The sequence below is a fragment of the Eschrichtius robustus genome, chromosome 20 (assembly GCF_028021215.1).
Source record: "Eschrichtius robustus isolate mEscRob2 chromosome 20, mEscRob2.pri, whole genome shotgun sequence".
NCBI classification, from domain to species: Eukaryota; Metazoa; Chordata; class Mammalia; order Artiodactyla; family Eschrichtiidae; genus Eschrichtius; species Eschrichtius robustus.
In genome coordinates this window covers 64,238,286-64,255,707 of record NC_090843.1, presented here as the reverse complement: position 1 = coordinate 64,255,707, position 17,422 = coordinate 64,238,286, and the positions used below count along the sequence as shown (strand labels likewise).

At 61.7% G+C, this 17,422-nt stretch overlaps 1 protein-coding gene across 5 annotated transcripts; it reads left to right on the top strand.

Moving 5' to 3' along the window:
• The first annotated feature begins 831 nt into the window (after positions 1-831).
• Positions 832-16,355, top strand: TRPV2 (transient receptor potential cation channel subfamily V member 2). 5 transcript variants are annotated; one of them, XM_068530219.1, is made up of 16 exons: positions 832-1,064; positions 2,549-2,716; positions 4,713-4,846; positions 6,275-6,568; positions 7,175-7,473; positions 8,984-9,157; positions 9,507-9,662; positions 10,207-10,302; positions 11,097-11,167; positions 11,632-11,797; positions 11,930-11,996; positions 12,090-12,415; positions 13,333-13,460; positions 14,291-14,370; positions 15,311-15,438; positions 15,804-15,896. In XM_068530219.1, the coding sequence occupies exons 2-16, from the start codon at positions 2,631-2,633 to the stop codon at positions 15,810-15,812; spliced, it is 2,214 nt and encodes a 737-aa protein (XP_068386320.1). In that variant the 5' UTR covers positions 832-1,064; positions 2,549-2,630; the 3' UTR covers positions 15,813-15,896. The 5 variants fall into 5 exon arrangements, with proteins under 5 accessions (XP_068386320.1, XP_068386317.1, XP_068386319.1 ...); XM_068530216.1 differs by having other exon boundaries at positions 2,483-2,716; XM_068530218.1 differs by lacking the exon at positions 15,311-15,438 and having other exon boundaries at positions 2,483-2,716; positions 15,804-16,355.
• Positions 16,356-17,422: the final 1,067 nt, after the last annotated feature.

Genomic DNA, 17,422 nt, shown 5'->3' with positions numbered 1-17,422 from the left:
TTTATTCCAAGTGTCGAGGGAAGCCACCAGTTGGGGGGGAGGGGAGTTAGGTGATCTGGTTTTCATTTTTGAAAGATCACTCTCGTTGCTGTAAGGAGAATCGATTATGGGGGTGCTGGGGACAGGAGTGAAGCAGGGAGACCAGCTTGAAGACAGCTGTGGTCTCCCCGGCAGGGATGATAGTTGCTTGCCATCAGGCAGAGATAGAGACAAATTGGTAGGTTTGGGGGTGTGGGGTTCCTGACGGCTTGGATTTTAGGAGTGAGGGAGAGGGAGGTGACCTAGGGCTGGATACTTACTTGGATGATGGCTGCGTCCCCAAGCCCCAGCGCTGAGTCTGGACCAGGGCTGGTCTGGAAGGGAGGTCTAATTTCGAAGCACAGGCCGGCCTCCTGTCCGCCCCTGCTGGCTGGTGCTGGAAGCGCCTTTAGCTCAGGGAAGGAAGGCAGCGGCCGTCAGGGCCCCTGGCTGGGGGCCTGGGGGGCTGGGGGAAGGCCCCGGAAGGTCGGGTGGGCGGGGTGCATTTCCAGGGGGAGGTGCTGGGCTGAGTCTCTCCTCTCCGGAGGGCGTCCACATCAGCTCTCCCTGCCCTGCGACGGGTAAACCAGTTCCCAGGCTGAGCCACATGGCCGCTGGGGGGCAAGTGGTGGGGAAGGGGAGGGGTGGATGTCCGTGTGCAGTGGGGCGAGTCCCCTCCCCGCCCCACGCGACACGCCAGCTCCCCCCGAGGCAGGGCCCCGCACCCAAGGGTTGCCTCTGACTGCCCCCCCGCATCTGGGGGCCTCAGCGGCGGGCAGTGGGGTGGGGTCGGGTGGGAGGAGGGGCGTGTCTCCCCAGAGAGGGTGTGGCCCATGGTCCGGAGGGTCAGTCTCCCGGCCAGCGGGTCCCGCCGAGGGAGAGCTGACCCCGCTGCGGCCAGGCGGGCGGGTGGGCTGAGCGTGCGGAACGCCGACGGACCCAGCCGGCTCGCGGGGCTCCCAGCCAGCCCGCGCCCCTCCGGGCCGCACTTCCTCGGCAGCCCCGCCGCCCGCCCGGACGCGCCGCGCGCAGCCTCCGCCGAGCCGGTGAGTCAGGGATGATGCGGGCTTCCCAGGGGCCCGGGCCCCGAATCCTGACGGTGAAGGGTGGCGGCCGGGAAGCCCGGGTGGGCGCCTTGCTCCCCCAGCCCTGAGCCAGGGTCTTTGAGGGGCTCCGGCTCTCTTCTCCACCTGGCCTACCAGATCCTTCCTCCCCGGCCGGGAGGATGGGGGGTCCGGGGGTCCAGCGGCTGGGCAGACAGCTGTTGCTGCGGAGACTTGGGAGCAGTGGGCTGGGAGGCAGAGTGGTGAGGGGCTGGGGACATCAGCCAGGCTAAATGGCGTGTGGCCGGGAAGGACGCCCCAGGGTGGGCAGAAAGACGCAGGGTCGAAACTGCATGATGAGGCAGTCGACAGGCCCCGGCCTCTCCTGCTGCTGTGGGAAGATGCCCCCCGCCGTCCTCCCGCCCCGGGGCTGAAGCCGCGCAGAAGATGGTCCAGGCCCTGACCTTCCCACCCTCCGCTTCCCGTCCCCAAGCTCTGCTCTGCTCCCTGCCCCCTTCTCCTCCCCGCCAGCCCCGCTGTCTCCCCCCCTCCCCAACTCGGACTCTTTTTCCTTCTTTCTGCCCACCCACTGGGGGGGCCCCCCGGGGCTTCCCCCTCCCCGCCCTGGGGCCCCGCCCTGGCGAGCGCTGGCGGCTGTGGTTTCTGCTCTCCCGGGAGGTCGAGGTGGTGCCCTGAGCTGAGCTCCCCCGCCTGGCCTCGGGCCTGTCGGGGAGCTGCTGGGTGACGGGAGCTTGGGCATCAGCGAGGCGTCTCCCTCCTGCTGTGAAGCCCCTAGAGACCCTAAGGCACAGAGAGGTGGCACTCCTCAGAGACTGAAAGTACAGACGGGCCCCGAAAGGTTTTGAGACCTGAAGAAGAACATCCCGGTAGGCCGAGGTGGTTTCAGACCAGGCTGTGCCAGCAGCCTGGGACCTTGGGCAAGTCACTTCCCCTTTCCGAGCCCTAGTCCTCCTGGCAGCAAAATGAGGGGTTTGATAGGCCAGGGGTTTTCCAGCGGTTTCCCCAGGGCACCCCACACCCCCTGCGTGGGAGGTTGAGTGATCTGCCCCACCCAAAACTGCATTTTTTTTTAATGTAAATATTGGCCACTGGGCAAGATGTTGTGTAGAGAAAGGGGTGTGCTGTTAACACAGATGTTTTCGGACCAGGGGCTGTGGCCTCTCAGAGATCAGGAAGTCCCAGAGGGACAGTCAGGGACAGTTGTGGGCCCTGTTCCTCCAACAGATCCTGTCCTCCCTCCTCTTGCTCCCCTCCCCGCTCCTGTTGGGCTGGGCTCGCGCGCTGGCGGCTGGTCTGCTTGTACCCAGCTTCTAACCCTCTCTGGGCCGGGCTTCAGCCAGCCCTCCTACCCCCACGCCTACTGGGAGGAGCGGGTGCCTGTGACACCTCCGTCCCCACAGAGGTTCCAGCCAGAAGGAGCAGCCGCGCCTTAGGATGGCCTCGCCCTCCCGCCCTCCCGCTTTCAGGCTCGAGACGTCAGATGGAGGCCAAGAAAGTGGTGCCCAGGTGGACAGAGGAAAACTGGGCAGTGGTGCCGGGCCGCCCCCCATGGAGTCACCATTCCAGGGCGAGGACCGGAACTTCTCGCCTCAGATCAAAGTGAACCTCAGCTTCCGAAAGGGGGCAGGTGCCAGGTGAGGCAGCAAGCGGGGCCGGGGGAGCCCGGGGGGCTCACCGCCAGCGGAGTCAGACTGGGTGGCCTAGCCCCGCCCCAGTGCCCCTGTGCCACAGCCTTGGGGGTCCTGGGTCTGGCTCTGATGGCTCCTGGGCCCGACAGGCTGAACCCTGCTCTGCTCTCTGGGGTTGCTCCTTCCAGAACCTTCCCCGTTCTTGGCCTTCTGTCTCCTGAGGTTGTGTTCTTCTTGTAGGGACATACTCTTTCACCTCCTGGCATGCCCCCTGTTGGTGCCGTCCCCTTCCCAGCCACAGGCCCTGCGGGGGGTGCTAGCAAGATCCACGCTCCAGGCCAAGAGAATCAAGGACACGTGGAAATGTCCCGGGTGTTCCCGGGCTCTGCTCCAAGGCTGGACCTGTTGCCCTGGGGTCGTGGACTCTGGGGCTTGAGGACGGTGGCCTCCTGCTCGGAGCCACCTTCACTGTGACCTTCCCGTGATGTCTTCTAATTCAGACTGTGGGAGCCACTCTCGGGGGAGCGCCACCTCCAGTCCTGTGGGTGTGGGGGAAGGGTGCACCTGGATCCCCGCAGTGTGAGGTCTGACATACGAGGCTGGAGAACCTGCCTGGGCCAGGCAGCACTCTGCCAGGGAAGCCCCTCCCTCCCTGCTCATGCCTTGGACTCTGCCCCCAGCCTCGGCCTCCCAGCCCAGAGCCGCCTGTCCTGTTTGTGCTGCGGGACCGAGGTCAGGTTCAGACCAGGGCAGGAGAGGGTGCTTGCAAGGCTCCTGGGAGCGGGGTCACCTGCCCGAGACAGAACCGGCCCCTCGATGCCCTTTGGTGCTTCGATCTGTGCTCCCGCGGGGCCTCCCTATCCCAGGACCGTGATGCCGCCCTGTGACAGGAAGTGCTTTGTCCAAATAGCCACTTCGCCCGGCCGGACTGCCCACGGGACTCCCCAGTCAGCCGCAGTGACCTCTTGGTCACGTCGTGGCCGCACGGTCTGCTGGACGGATGATGCTGCGTCTGGCCAGGCAGCTTCCTGCCCTGTCAGTCACGTGATCATGGCTTAAACCATGACTGATCCAGTAATCCCCCCACTCATCAGAGCCCCCACCCCTTTCTTGGTTGATCCATTCCATGGCAGGCCTGAGGGTGCCCAAAGCATCAAACAGTCCCCCCTTTCTTGTCCCTTCATATCTGCTGGTCGTGGTACCGGGAGCCCCAGTGACAGCCCAGGCGGGGATGCCCACACACGCTGGATTCAGAAGGGCTACCGGCCCCTCCTGGGGCCTTTCGCAGAGGTGTGGCTTCTCAAGAAAATTCTGTGAGCGTCTGGTGTCCGCTCTGGACCCCACGCCTCTGAGAAACCTCCGTCTGTCCAGCCTGGCGTCTCTCTGGGGTGGGGAGTCGGGGTCCAGAGTTGGTTGAACAGCAAGCACCCCACAGCCCGTGAGCTCTGCACCATGCGGCTTTGGGAAAGTTACTCTACCTCCTTGTTTGTCTGATGGAAAAAATAGAGATTACTCACGCAGGGCAGAAGTGAGGGCCAAAGGGGCAGGTACTCCGTCGTTCGGCCATAGATGGTTTCAGAGAGGACGTGGGGCTTTTCTTGATTTTCTTGGTGGAGGCCAGCGGCACGTACGGCCCCCAACAGTCCGTGGGCACCTCCGGTGGCCCCGCCCCGCCCCGCCCCGCCCCGCCCCGCCCCAGAGCCCAGCTCAAGAGCCACGAGGAGCTCCTGTGCTGAAATGGACAGTGAACCTGTTGCGAGCCGCGGGGCACCTGGCGAATGACAGGGGGTGCCTGCAGCCAGCACGCGTGGCCGGTGCCCCAGCCGGGCCCCTCCTCCGGGGGTCTGAGCACTTGCGGTCTCCTTGGCCTGCCTGGGTGCGTAGAGGCTCTCAAAAGGCTCCCGTGGGGCTCCTGGGCCCCAGAAAAGGCTCCCTGGGAAGTGGGACTCTCTGGGGACCCAGGGCTCTCCTGCAGCGTCAGTCACAAACCACATCCCCACAGCCAGCCAGACCCAAACCGCTTCGACCGTGACCGGCTCTTCAGCGCGGTGGCCCGGGGGGTCCCCGAGGACCTGGTGGGGCTACCAGAGTACCTGCGCCGGACCAGCAAGTACCTCACGGACTCGGAGTACACAGGTAGGCCTGCTGCTTGGGCCAGAGCCGCCGTGTGCTGTGCCGAGACCAGGCCGCCGGCTCGTGGTGACCAGTCAGCGGCTGAGGGGCGAGGAGGGGCGGTGTTCTAGCAGCCCTCCTGCCAGAACGACTGCAGGGGCCCTGCTGACGGAGCGGAGGACAGCCCGCTCCCCCTTCCACTCGCCGCACCGGCTCCCAGCCTGCCTCTGCCGCCTCAGCCGTTTCACCGGCCGAATGGGTGGATATTCACGGCCTTCCTCAGTGCAGCCTCTCCCTGTCTCTCTCTCTTTTTCAGTCACAGCATCGCTGAGATCTAATACACGTACCTTACACTTTATCCATCTCAGAGCATTCTTTGCCCCAGATCTAAATATCTGTATTGTTTGGGGATATCTGATTAGGAAAAGAACATGTGTGCCTTCTAGAAGGTTCAAATAGTAATGAAATGTATAAAGCTGAGGGTAAAAACAGTCTGTCATCCTGGACCCCTGATAATGATTTGGGGTACATCTTTTCAAACTGTTTAAATACATTAGGCATACATTTACATAAATGGGGTCATGCCATTGATGTAAATACATAATGATGTGCTTGTAATGGGCTCTCCCCCAACTTAGTCCATTTCAGTACACAGGCCTCTAACTCAGTCACTGTAACAACCTGCAGAGTTTCCCATCCTGTACATTTACCACAATTTACTTGACTAACCCCTTATTGGTGGCCATTTAGGTTGTGTGTAGTTTTTGGCCTCAACACGCTGTGTGCTAGGCCCTCTGTGGGCTGAGAATTTTGTATATAATTCCATGTGATCCTTACAATAAGCCTGGAATGGTCCCATTTTACAGTGAGGAAAACTGAGGTTAAGAGAGGCCAAGGGGCTTTCCTGGTGGCGCAGTGGTTAAGAATCTGCCTGCCAATGCATGGGACACGGGTTCAATCCCTGGTTCAGTGGGCCACAACTACTGAGCCTGTGCTCTAGAGCCCATGAGCCACAACTACTGAGCCCGCATGCCACAACTACCGAAACCCGCGCGCCTAGAGCCCATGCTCCGCAACAAGAGAAGCCACCGCAATAAGAAGCCCACACACCACAACGAAGAGTAGCCCCTGCTCACCACAACTAGAGAAAGCCCACGTGCAGCAACGAAGACCCAATGCAGCCATAAATAAATACATTTAAAAAAAAGAAATACTGCTCCAAATGTTCTCGTGTAGACAGTGTTGCACACATGATGAACTATGTCTTAGAAACTTAATTTCTAGGGCAGAAACTGTAGTCATACCTATTGGTATTCTAACACCTGTTGGCTGGAGTCTTAACTCCCTGCAGCATGGCTGGGCTCCAGCCGGCCGGGGTGCTTTGGGGCATGGGCTCACTGTACAGGCGGGTGGGTGGCCTGAGCACCGCGGTGACCCCCCCTCCTCCCACAGAGGGCTCCACGGGGAAGACATGCCTGATGAAGGCCATGCTGAACCTTCGGGAGGGGACCAACGCCTGCATTGAGCCGCTGCTGCAGATTGACCGGGACTCCGGCAATCCTCGGCCTCTGGTCAACGCCCAGTGCACAGATGAGTACTACCAAGGCCACAGCGCCCTGCACATCGCCATCGAGAAGAGGAGCCTGCCGTGTGTGAAGCTCTTGGTGGAGAATGGGGCCGACGTGCATGCCCGGGCCTGTGGCCAGTTCTTCCAGAAGAAGAGCCAAGAGACCTGCTTCTACTTCGGTGAGGAGCCTTCTTGGATAAATTGAGCTGCAGAGGGGGTAAGGCCTTGCCCAAGGTCACAGGGTTAATGTGACCCTTAAACCCAGATCAGTCTGACCCTGAGGCTCATGCTTCTAATAGCCAGGCCGCCTGCAAAAGCAGTTTGTCTTAAGAGGTGTTTTATCCTTGTCTGGCCAAGGAAGCTCGCCACACATGAGCTCAGACCAGGGCAGGGGCACGGGGGCGTAGAACTGGTGTGTGATGAGACTCGACCAGACGGGGCCTGGAGAAAGGGGTGTCTGGGCCCCGGCAAAGAAAAGAGAAAGAGGGGGGCGGGAACCCTGGTTGGCAGGCTCCCGTTCTGCTCCCTTAGATGGTAAAGAGCTTTGGGCCCCTCTCCCTTGGGTCAGAGCTGGACAGAGCCACCTTGACTGGGGCTTCTAGGAGGATGCGGGGCCCGGGGCCTTCTCCGCTCACTGCACTGGCCTGGGTGGGCCCGGGACCCCAAGGCAGTGCGTATTCTCTCCTGTGGGCGCCTGACCCGCCTCAAGGAGGTCCAGGGAGCGTGAGAAGCAGGCGGGTGGATGCTGGGAGGCCCGAGGCCCAAGCTGTCCCCTCGGCCCCCAGGCGAGATGCCCCTCTCTCTGGCTGCGTGCACCAAGCAGTGGGACGTGGTGACCTATCTCCTGGAGAACCCGCACCAGCCCGCCAGCCTGCAGGCCGCCGACTCGCTGGGCAACACGGCCCTGCACGCCTTGGTGATGATCGCAGACAACTCGGCCGAGAACACGGAGCTGGTGACCCACATGTACGATGGGCTGCTCCAGGCGGGGGCCCGCCTCTGCCCCACGGTGCAGCTCGAGGACATCCCCAACCTGCAGGGCCTCACGCCCCTGAAGCTGGCCGCCAAGGAGGGCAAAATTGAGGTGAGTGGCCAGCCCCCCTTTCCAGGAAGCAGCAGGACTCAACCCGGGATTTCTGCAGAAAGAGCCTGGGGTGGTGTCTAGCTCAGAACAGTTTCAGCATGCACCTCTCCTGTGTGTGTGTTTATTGATAAATTACATGTGAGTTACAGAATGAATATATTACATTTTAAAACAGGGATTTTATTTTATTTATTTATTTATCTTTGGCTGCGCAGCTTACAGGATCTTAGCTCCCTGATCAGGGATTCAACCCAGGCCACGGCAGTGAAAGCGCCAAGTCCTAAACACTGGACCACCAGGGAACTCCCAGGGATTGTTTTTTTTAAGTCACTTGGGTTTCTTGATTAGGAGACAGTCTTCTCATGTTCTTTGCTCTCAGGTTTTCTTCGTATTGATGGCTAAGTGTTCTTGATAACGAACGTATCACCATTTTGTTTACTCTAACAGTTGCAAATTTTTCTCCCAGTTCAACGTTAAAAAAATTTTTATGGCAATTTTTGCTACACAGAATTTTTACATTTTTATGTATCCAAGTGTTATTATCTTTTCCTTGGTTTTGCTATTGCTTAATTCCTTCTACAAGGTTTTAAAACTGTGTGTGTGTGTGTGCATGTGTATATGTGCACGTGAATGTGTATATTCCATATCCATATTTGCTTCCAGACTTTTCTTTTGCAGCTTGATTTTTAATGCCTAAAACTTTATCTGAAAGTTATAGGTTACTCTTATAAAGAGTAAGCACGAGGGACCTCCCTAGTGGTCCAATGGTTAGGACTCTTTGCTTTCATTGCCGAGGGCCCGGGTTCAATCCCTGGTTGGGGAACTAAGAGCCGCCTGGCAAAAACAAAAAAAAAGCATGATCCAGCTTTACTTTTTTTCCCAAACGACTTTCCTGTTGTCTGATCCTTATTACTAGGGGAGCTTACAACCCACACAGCTGACACAGGGCCCAATGCTTAGAACACAGGTATTTTTAAAGGTTAAGATGAAAATAAACGTAAGCGGAAGTTTTATGTTTTTTTCCTGCCCTCCAAGGTCCCGGGGGTGTGGGTACCTCTCTTCGCCGTCTAGAGGCACGACTGTGGCCTGTGGAAGCCGCTCCCCGATCTGGGAAGCCTCCCCAGCATTCCGCATTTGTAAAACCAAATTGCTTCTGGACCTGTCCGGGTTAGGGGTGGCTTCTAGTCTGTTGAAAGCTCGAGACTCTGGCCACAAACGTGCACACACGTGTGTAGCTGGTAGCCTCTGATCTCATGGGGCCTTAAGGACCCTTGGATTGGGGGTGCCTCGGCCATATGAGTGTCCAGGAAAGAGGCATTGGGGCAGGAGTGCGGAAGGAAGAGGCAGGCTGGCAATGGACGGGTGGGTGGGAGTGTCTGCATGGTTGGCTGAGTGTGCGTGGACCTGTGTAAGAGTTCATATGCGCAAGGACCCGCGGGTGCAGGGCGTGTTCGCGTGTCTGGGCGGCGGGCAGCTCTGTGCAGGCCAAGCTCACGTGCCTGCCCTGCAGATTTTCAGACACATCCTGCAGCGGGAGTTCCTGGGGCCGAGCCAGTCCCTCTCCCGCAAGTTCACGGAGTGGTCCTACGGGCCCGTGCGGGTGTCGCTGTATGACCTGGCCTCTGTGGACAGCTGCGAGGAGAACTCCGTGCTGGAGATCATCGCCTTCCATTGCCAAAGCCCGGTGAGCCTGCTTCACCCCGGGGCGGCGGTGTGCACAGGGGGCCTGCCAGAGCTCCCTGCAAGGTCCACCGCTCGGGGCTGCCTGCAGGACCGCCCCTGCCCTTTAACTGAGCAGTCGGGGTGTGGCTGCACGTGCGAACCCGGCCGCCGGTCCCACCCGACACGGGGGTCACACCGGGGGCCTCTCTGTTGACCAGCACCTGCTCTGGACTGGTCACTCCACAGCCATGAGGGTGGGGTGGCGGCCGGCGGGGAGGGGTCGTTCGGGGCTCCACACCCTCTCTGCTCTCCCCTGGTGCCTCCGCATGTACTCGCTGAATGCGCCTCTGGCTCTCGCCTTCCCGTCCCAGCACCGGCACCGAATGGTGGTTTTGGAGCCGCTGAACAAACTGCTGCAGGCGAAGTGGAATCTGCTCATCCCCAGGTTCCTGTTCAACTTCCTGTGTTACTTGACCTACGTGTCCATCTTCACCGCTGTCACCTACCACCAGCCTCCCCTGGACAAGGCAAGGCAGGGAGGGGCACATCCTGGGGAGGCCTCCTGGAAACAACCCTGGCAGAAGATGGGGCAGGGATTACAACCCCGTCCTGCAAATGCTGACCGGAGGCCTGACCGCTTGGTGGTCTGCCCACGGCGCTTACACAGCTGGTCATGATATGGAAGTAACAACATAGTAGTAACAACAACAGTAATAGTACTTACTGAGTGTGCAGCACACGTGAGAAAGTATTCAAGTGATTGACGACGTGTGTTAACGTATTTAATTAATTTCACAACAGCCCTCTGAGATGATGAACTCTTATCATCACCAGTTTACAGTTGAGGGAAGGAAGGCACAGAGAGTTTAAGGGACTTACCCAGGGTCACACGGGCTGTGAGTGGTGGAGTTGGGATCTGAACCCAGGCAGTCTGGCTCCAGAGCCCGTGTTCGCTCTGCTGCTCTGGGGGCCTCCCCACAGCTCTCCCGAGGAATGGGCCCCCAGCCTCGCTGTCAGCGGGCAGCCGCCGGGAGGGGACCCCAGGCCCGACCCGAGTGTGTCTCCGTGCAGGACTTCCTCCCGCTGGAGGTGACTGCTGGGAACTCCGTGCTGCTGCTGGGCCACATCCTGATTCTGGTCGTGGGGGCCAACATCCTCATGGGCCAGGTGAGGGCTCCTCCCATCCCCCACCCCAAACCTGGAATTCTGCTACAAGAAGCCTGGGAGTGAGTTCACGACGGTCCCTCCATTTACGGGAAACTGAATCCCCCTGGTCCCATCCTGGCCAGGGCTCAGGCTTGCTGAGGGCCGAGGGTTCCGGCCTTGCCTGTGGGCTGGGTACTGGTGCCCGGCGGGGCAGCAGGTATTCCTAGGATTCCGTTGGCAGTTGCCGGCTATGGCTCCCCTGGGAATGGAGCTGGACGCCCCCGACCCCAGGTCCCTGGCTCATTCCTCACCTGGGGAGCACAGAAGGGTGGCGGCAGGGGGAGCTCAGCCCAGTGCCTCCAGCACGGCCTCTTCGGGGGAAGATGCTGCCAGCTTGCAGGAGACAGGCTGGCCGTGGCACTGAGACTCGTTGAGTGAGTCTTTGAGAGTGGGCAGGACTTAGGCACCAAGGCCAGGTTGGCTGGAGCACCCGGTGGTCCCCGTGAGGCCAGGGAGGGGAAGGGGAAGGAGCCTCTTTCACCATATGGAGTGCGAGTTCTCCACCTGGATCCACAGGGAGACAGGAGGCCCCTGCCATGGTCTGGGTGTCTGCACTTTTTGGAAACAGGGTCCAAACTTTCTCAGCTATCAGCAGGACTCACGAGCACCCCCAAAATTCAAAGCTGCCGCCTGAGCCCCTGAGGTGGTCCTGGCGAGACTTTTACAAGCAGGGCGGCCGGCGGCCCTGAGGGCAACGGGGCTGCTTGTGGCCTGGAGAGCAGGTGTCACGGCCTGTCCTCCTCCTTCCCCCGCAGCTGTGGTACTTCTGGAGGCGCCGTCTGTTCATCTGGATCTCGTTCATGGACAGCTACTTTGAAATCCTCTTGTACGTGTGGCCTCACTCCTCCTCCCCTGTCTCCTGCCTGGGAGGGGGCACCAGGCTGGCTTTGGGGGTGAGGACCCTGGGCCAGGGAGCTCCAGGAGGCTGGGAGCAGCTCGCAGGCCAGACTCCGGAGTCGGGCTGCTGTCCGGTCCGGGTCCTGAGCATGATAGTCACATCGACCGAGCCCTCGCTCTGCGCCAGTGGAGCCTGAAGTCTTCACACGCGTGTCTCCCTGAATCCCCGCTGACACTCTCCGAGCCGGGCGTTATTACTGTTACCCCCGTTGTACGGGGAAGGGAACTGAGGCCCACGGGGGTTGAAGGCCTTGCCCGTGGTGGAGGTCAGGATGCTTGGATCCAGTCCCAGAGGCGAAACTTCTCATCTCTGAGGGCGTGGGGGGCGAGGCAGCGGGGGCCAGCGCTGGCCACAGGAGGCCTGCGAGCTGAGCCCGCCCTGCCTCCACGCAGCCTGGTCCAGGCGCTGCTCGCCGTGCTGTCCCAGGTGCTGTGCTTCCTGGCCATCGAGTGGTACCTGCCCCTGCACGTGTGCTCGCTGGCGCTGGGCTGGGTGAACTTGCTGTACTACATGCGCGGCTTGCAGCACACGGGCATCTACAGTGTCATGATCCAGAAGGTGAGAGGCAGGGGTGGCCCCGTGCAGCCAGACCGGGCAGGGCTGGACACCGCACCCCGGGGGGGCTCCCTGTGGGCCCAGCAGGCAGGTGCCTCCCCCAAGCTGAACCACCCACCGGCTCGTGCCTTCTAGGTCATCCTGCGGGACCTGCTCCGCTTCCTCCTGGTCTACTTAGTCTTCCTTTTTGGCTTCGCTGTAGGTAAAGGCCCCCCGTGCCCCACCCACTCCTTGCCCCGCCTCGAGGCTGCCCGCTGGTCTCCCCAGGCTGAGGACCCCCTGCCTCTCTCCTCAGCACTGGTGAGCCTGAGCCGGGAGGCCCAGGACCCCGGGGCCCCCGCGGGCTCCAACAGCACGGAGGCGGCGGGCGAGGGGGACAAGGAGGGCAGCACAGCCCCGTACGAGGGCATCCTGGACGCCGCCTTGGAGCTGTTCAAGTTCACCGTCGGCATGGGCGAGCTGGCCTTCCAGGACCGGCTGCGCTTCCGCGGGGCGGTGCTGCTGCTGCTTCTGGCCTATGTGCTGCTCACCTACGTCCTGCTGCTCAACATGCTCATCGCGCTCATGAACGAGACCGTCAGCAGCGTCGCCAGCGACAGCTGGAGCATCTGGAAGCTGCAGGTGCCCGGCCAGGCGCCCCGTCCCCTCCAGTGTTCTGGGCCCGGCGGGAGCGCGCACAACCCACCGAGCTGGGCCCCCGCGTGGGTGCGGCCCTCACGGGGGCCTCCCTCGTCCTCTCCTTCCTGCGCGGGGCTGCCGAGAGGCTGCAGGAAGGCCTGAGGGCGGTGCCTGGCACACAGTAGGTGTTCAGTGTGTTAGTCACCATCGTCATTAGTATTAAGTGTTTCCTGAGAGCCTAGTGCAGGGCTAGGCACAGTTCTAGGCTCTAAAGACCCGGCAGAGAACAAGACGGAGACCCCGCCCTCATACAGCCCCCTTCTGTGTTCGTCGCTTGTTCCGTGGGGTTGGCTTGGTGGACAAGGCAGGCGGGATGTGCGATCCTGGAGCTGGCCCAGCCTGGAGGAGCTGGGGGAGCAGGGGCTCAGGTAGCTGGGAGCTGATGTGACACCTGCCTGCAGTGGAAGCAAGAGCTGCTGCTTGACTGGGGAGGGTCGGGGGTGGGCCTAGGCAGTTGGTGCAGGGTGAACCTCGCCCGGGGGGCTGGACTGTGTGACCAATTCACCGTTGACCTTGGGCAAGCCCCTTACCTTCTCTGAGCCTCACCTGCAAGGTTCTGTGCCCGTCCCCCGCCCCCAGCTCGTTTGTGTGATAGCAGCAGGCACAGGTGACGTTCCGTACCTGGTGGTTCTAGAATTGCAAGGAACTGTAGGGCTCTCGTCACATGCTGACTTCCCAGCAACCACCCAAGGCGTATTGGCCTCACTCTGTAAGCAGGGAAAGAGACTCAGAGGGACGCAGGGCCTGACACCACATAGGTAATCAAACCTCGGGGCTGGATTCAAATCCATGCACTTAGCAGATGCTGAGTTCTACTGTAAAGTGCTGGCCGCTCTGTCTGATGTATCCTTTGTCCCCAGAAAGCCATCTCTGTCCTGGAGATGGAGAACGGCTACTGGTGGTGCAGGAGGAAGAAGCAGCGGGCAGGTGTGAGACTGACAGTTGGCACCAGGCCGGACGGTCACCCCGACGAGCGCTGGTGCTTCAGGTGAGTGGAGAGGCTGGTGGGGGGGGGGGGGCGGCCTGGGGACCTTGCTGAAAACCAGGCGACAGTGGCTAGGAGTCAGGTCTGGTGGGAAAGGCAGGGCCTCGGAGCGCCAGGGGACTCCGCCCTGGACAGGCAAGGTCAGCGATGCTGGATCTCATAGGCCCGGCCTCCACTGCCTGCTCTTCCGGTCTGGTCACCTTCCTGGCCCCCTGACTGAAACTGGAGGTCCCTCCCCAGTGGTCCCTGACCGACTCTTTCTGCCCTGAAATGGGGCACAGTTAGGAGGCCAAGAAGCCAGAGGCATCCTCGGGTTAGAGCATGCTAAGCTTCCCCTGGCTGGTCTGCTCTGCCCTCCCAACGCCCCCATCCTGACCACGGAGGGTACAACCCTTCCACGGAGAGCAGACGCTCCCATGGGGGCGGGAACCTGGTGACAAGTGCACGGCCAGCAACACACTTTCCTGAGGTAGCAGCCAAGCAAGGGCGGCGGGTCTTAGTCACGTGGAGTAGCCGTGAAAGGGCCCCAGAACCTGGGAACACACAGATCCAGCTGATCAGGACTCCTCTCTGGATGCTGGGGGCAACCCAGGTCGCCGTGAACAGCCAGAGGGGACAGACGCCTGTTCCCGCCTGTGGGCGCCTGGCCGGGGCGGCAGTCTGAGAGCCGAGAGGACGGGGCTCGCGGGGGCTGCTGGGTGGCCCAGCGTCCTGCGGAGAGAAGCCCCGTCCGCCTCCCGGTCCTGGCGTGCACCCCTGGGGGCCCTCTCCTGGGGCAGAGCGCGCTGCCTCCTCGGCCTCCGGGAGCCTCACAGCTGCGCTGTGGCCCGCAGGGTAGAGGAGGTGAACTGGGCTGCGTGGGAGCAGACGCTGCCCACGGTGCGCGAGGAGCCCGCGGGGCCAGGCGGCCCTGGTGAGTAGCTGTGGAGTGAGTGTGTGTGTGTGTGTAAAGGGTTTGCCCCTTGAAGCGGCGCTTCCCCCCTCCTCCCGCCCCCCCCCACCGTTGCCTGGGAAACCGGCTCTTGGGCACCCTCCCCTCCCTCCTCCTCCCGGCCTGGGCGGAGCGGCCAGCAGGGGGACAAGTCAGGGAGGCCCCCCAGCCCCGTGGCTCCGCCCCGACAGGCCGGCCTCGCTGCCGCCACACCGCTGAGAGGCCACTTCCTCCCCCTTTGCCCCCGTCAGGCCCGCGCCCCCTCCATTCTAGGGTGGCGCTGGCCCCCTCCACCCCGACTCCTTCGTCCCCCTCCACGGCCGGCAGGCGCCCACCTCAAGTCTTCGTCCCCCCTCCTCTCCTTTCTCGTGCCCTTTCCCACCCCTCCACTTGCCGTGGCCACCCGAGACCCTGCCCGTGGAGTCTCCTCCGGCCGCCCAGGCTCCTGGGTCCCTGACCGCGGCCCTCACTAAGCGACAGCTTTCCTGCGCACCCGTCTTTGTGTTGCCCTTCCTCCGAGTCCTGCCGTCCCATCCCTGCAAGACTCGGAAAGTGCCCTTGTCCCTCATCTTGCCCAAGCCACCCCGACTCCCTACCCCACCCGCCTGCCGCCACCTCCAGCTGGACAGCCCCCTGGGCTGCCCTGCCGGGCCCTTGTAGTCGGCCTGCCCCTCCCGGCCCAGGGGGGAGGCCTTGCGGGTCTCTCCCCCTCCCCCTGGTGCTGAGGGTCCTCGGGACCTCCGGGTGGCTGAGGTCCAGCCGCCGGGCCCTCTGCCCTGCCCCCCACCTCTCCCACGTCTGCACCACGGGGGGCTGCTCAGCCGGCACCCAGACCCCAGACCAGGCTTTAGGTCCGGGCTCGTCCTACTCCAATCCCTCTTACATAGACGAAAACTACACACCACCTCCCACTCCCTGGCAGGCCGCACCCGTGCCCCCGGGGTCAAGGCCCAAAGCAGCTGTCCAGCCCCCTCCCCGCACCTCCCTCCATGTGCCGGCCGGTCCCTCCACAGTGCTCCTCGTCCCTTCCTTTCCTGGGCTCCTGTCTCTGTAAGTGCCCTGCCATCCTCTGGGCGTCCCTGCCCCACCTTCCCCACCGCTGGCGGTGGGGTCTCCTCTCTCCTCTGAGCACCTGACGCTCCCCTCCCTCTGGCTCCTCAGCACATCACCTCGGGTGTGCTGGCTTCTAACACAAAGGCCTGTCACCTGCAGGGACTTTCAGCTCCTGGGAGGAGGTCCCTGACTGGCACCTGGCAGGGGTTCAGGAGGTGCTTGCGGAAGCAGGGAGGCAGGAGAGGGATTGCTGGGGACCCCGAGGCTGCTGTCCCCTGGCATGATGTGGTTTCACGGCTGTGGCTTCCTCCTGTTTCCCTGGTGCCTGCATCCTGGGGACACTCCCTTCATCCCATTCACAGGCGCCCTGAAGAGCCCAGCCCTGGCCTCCCAATCCAGCCAGGACAGTGCCGTGGAGGAAGACCATGTGCCCCTCCAGCTCCTTGAGTCCCACTGACGCAGCAGGGGGCCGGGAGGACAGAGCACGGAATGTTTCCAGCCCCACCTACTGGCTCTGGGACCTCAAGGGACTTTGGTGGCAAAAATAAGTAATTTCTTGTGGCTAACTCTCCTGGAAACATTAGTTGAATTAAGGTACTTGGCCCCAGGACTTCCCTGGTGGCACAGTGGTTAAGAATCTGCCTGCCAATGCAGGGGACACGGGTTTGAGCCCTGGTCCGGGAAGACCCCCATATGCCGCGGAGCAACTGAGACCGTGCGCCACAATGGTCTCTGGAGCCCACGTGCCACAACTACTGAAGCCTGCGTGCTCTAGGGCCCATGCTCTGCAATGAGAAGCTCGCGCACCACAACGAAGAGTAGCCCCCGCTCATTGCAACTAGAGAAAAGCCCGCGCACTGCAACAAAGACCCAACACAGCCAAAAATAAAATAAAAAAGAATTAAAAAACAAAAGGTACTGAGCCGCTGGGCTGGTCGGCGTCTGCATGTCTCTGTGAGCTCACTTCTGTGTCTGGGGCCGGGCTGCTCCCGCCCTCTCCTGGGCACAGGGACCCTCACCTACCGCCCCCAGCTGCCCTCTTCGGGGTGCAGGCAGCTGGCCGAGGTGCTGTGCCTGCTGTCACCACAGACGCGAGGTGGTGGACACCAGCAAGCACAGCCGCCTGTCCTTCCTCTCCCACAGCCTCCAGACACCCCTTAAAGCCACCCCAGGACGTCTCTCAAAGCCTTTGCGCTCCTGGGCTTACTTAGTTCAGGCTGTGGATTATTGCCTCCTCTCCCCGCTGGCTTCCTGCGCAGTTCCCACCCTTCCAAGCCAGAGGGACCTTCCTGAGACACAAGGGCAACAAGTTACCCGCGTCTCTGAAGGCTTGAGAGGCTCCCGGCGCCCACGGGGGCCCTAGCTGGCATCCCCAGCCCTCCGCGGTTTTGCAGACGCCTCCCTGCTCTCCTTGGCACTTGCAGTATCCTTCGCGCAGGATGGTGGACCTCGTGTGTGTGTGACTCCTAAGCTTGGCTCTCCCTAGAAGCCTCCCCTCCCTCCATTAAGATGCTACGCTTATTTCTAAAACCAGCTCAAAAACCTCTGTCTCACTATCGCCTTTCCAGTTTTCACCGTTAGGGTAATGCGTGTTCGTTAAGACGTGCGTGCACGGGTTGAATGTTTTTTAAGTGGCAAGAGCCGAGCCTGTTCCCACACTGGGACGGAGGGAGGTTTCGCCGCTGGTGAGACGGGGCACAGCTGGAGGAGTCCCGAGGGAGAGGGGACGGAGGAAGGAGACTGAGGAGGGGGATCCGAGCGCAGGGGGCTGGAGAGGCTCGTGCAGGGAGAGCAGACGGCACCGCCCCCCAGGGCCAGGAGCAGCTACGGTGTGTGCACGCTTGCTGCGCGCCCAGGCTCTACAGGGTTTCAAGGGCGGGATCGCACGTGATGCGCAGAACCGCCGTCGGTGGCCTCGGTCGCTCCACCTTCCAGAGGAGCAACCGGAAGCTCACAACGGCGAACTCTTCGCTCGGGACCA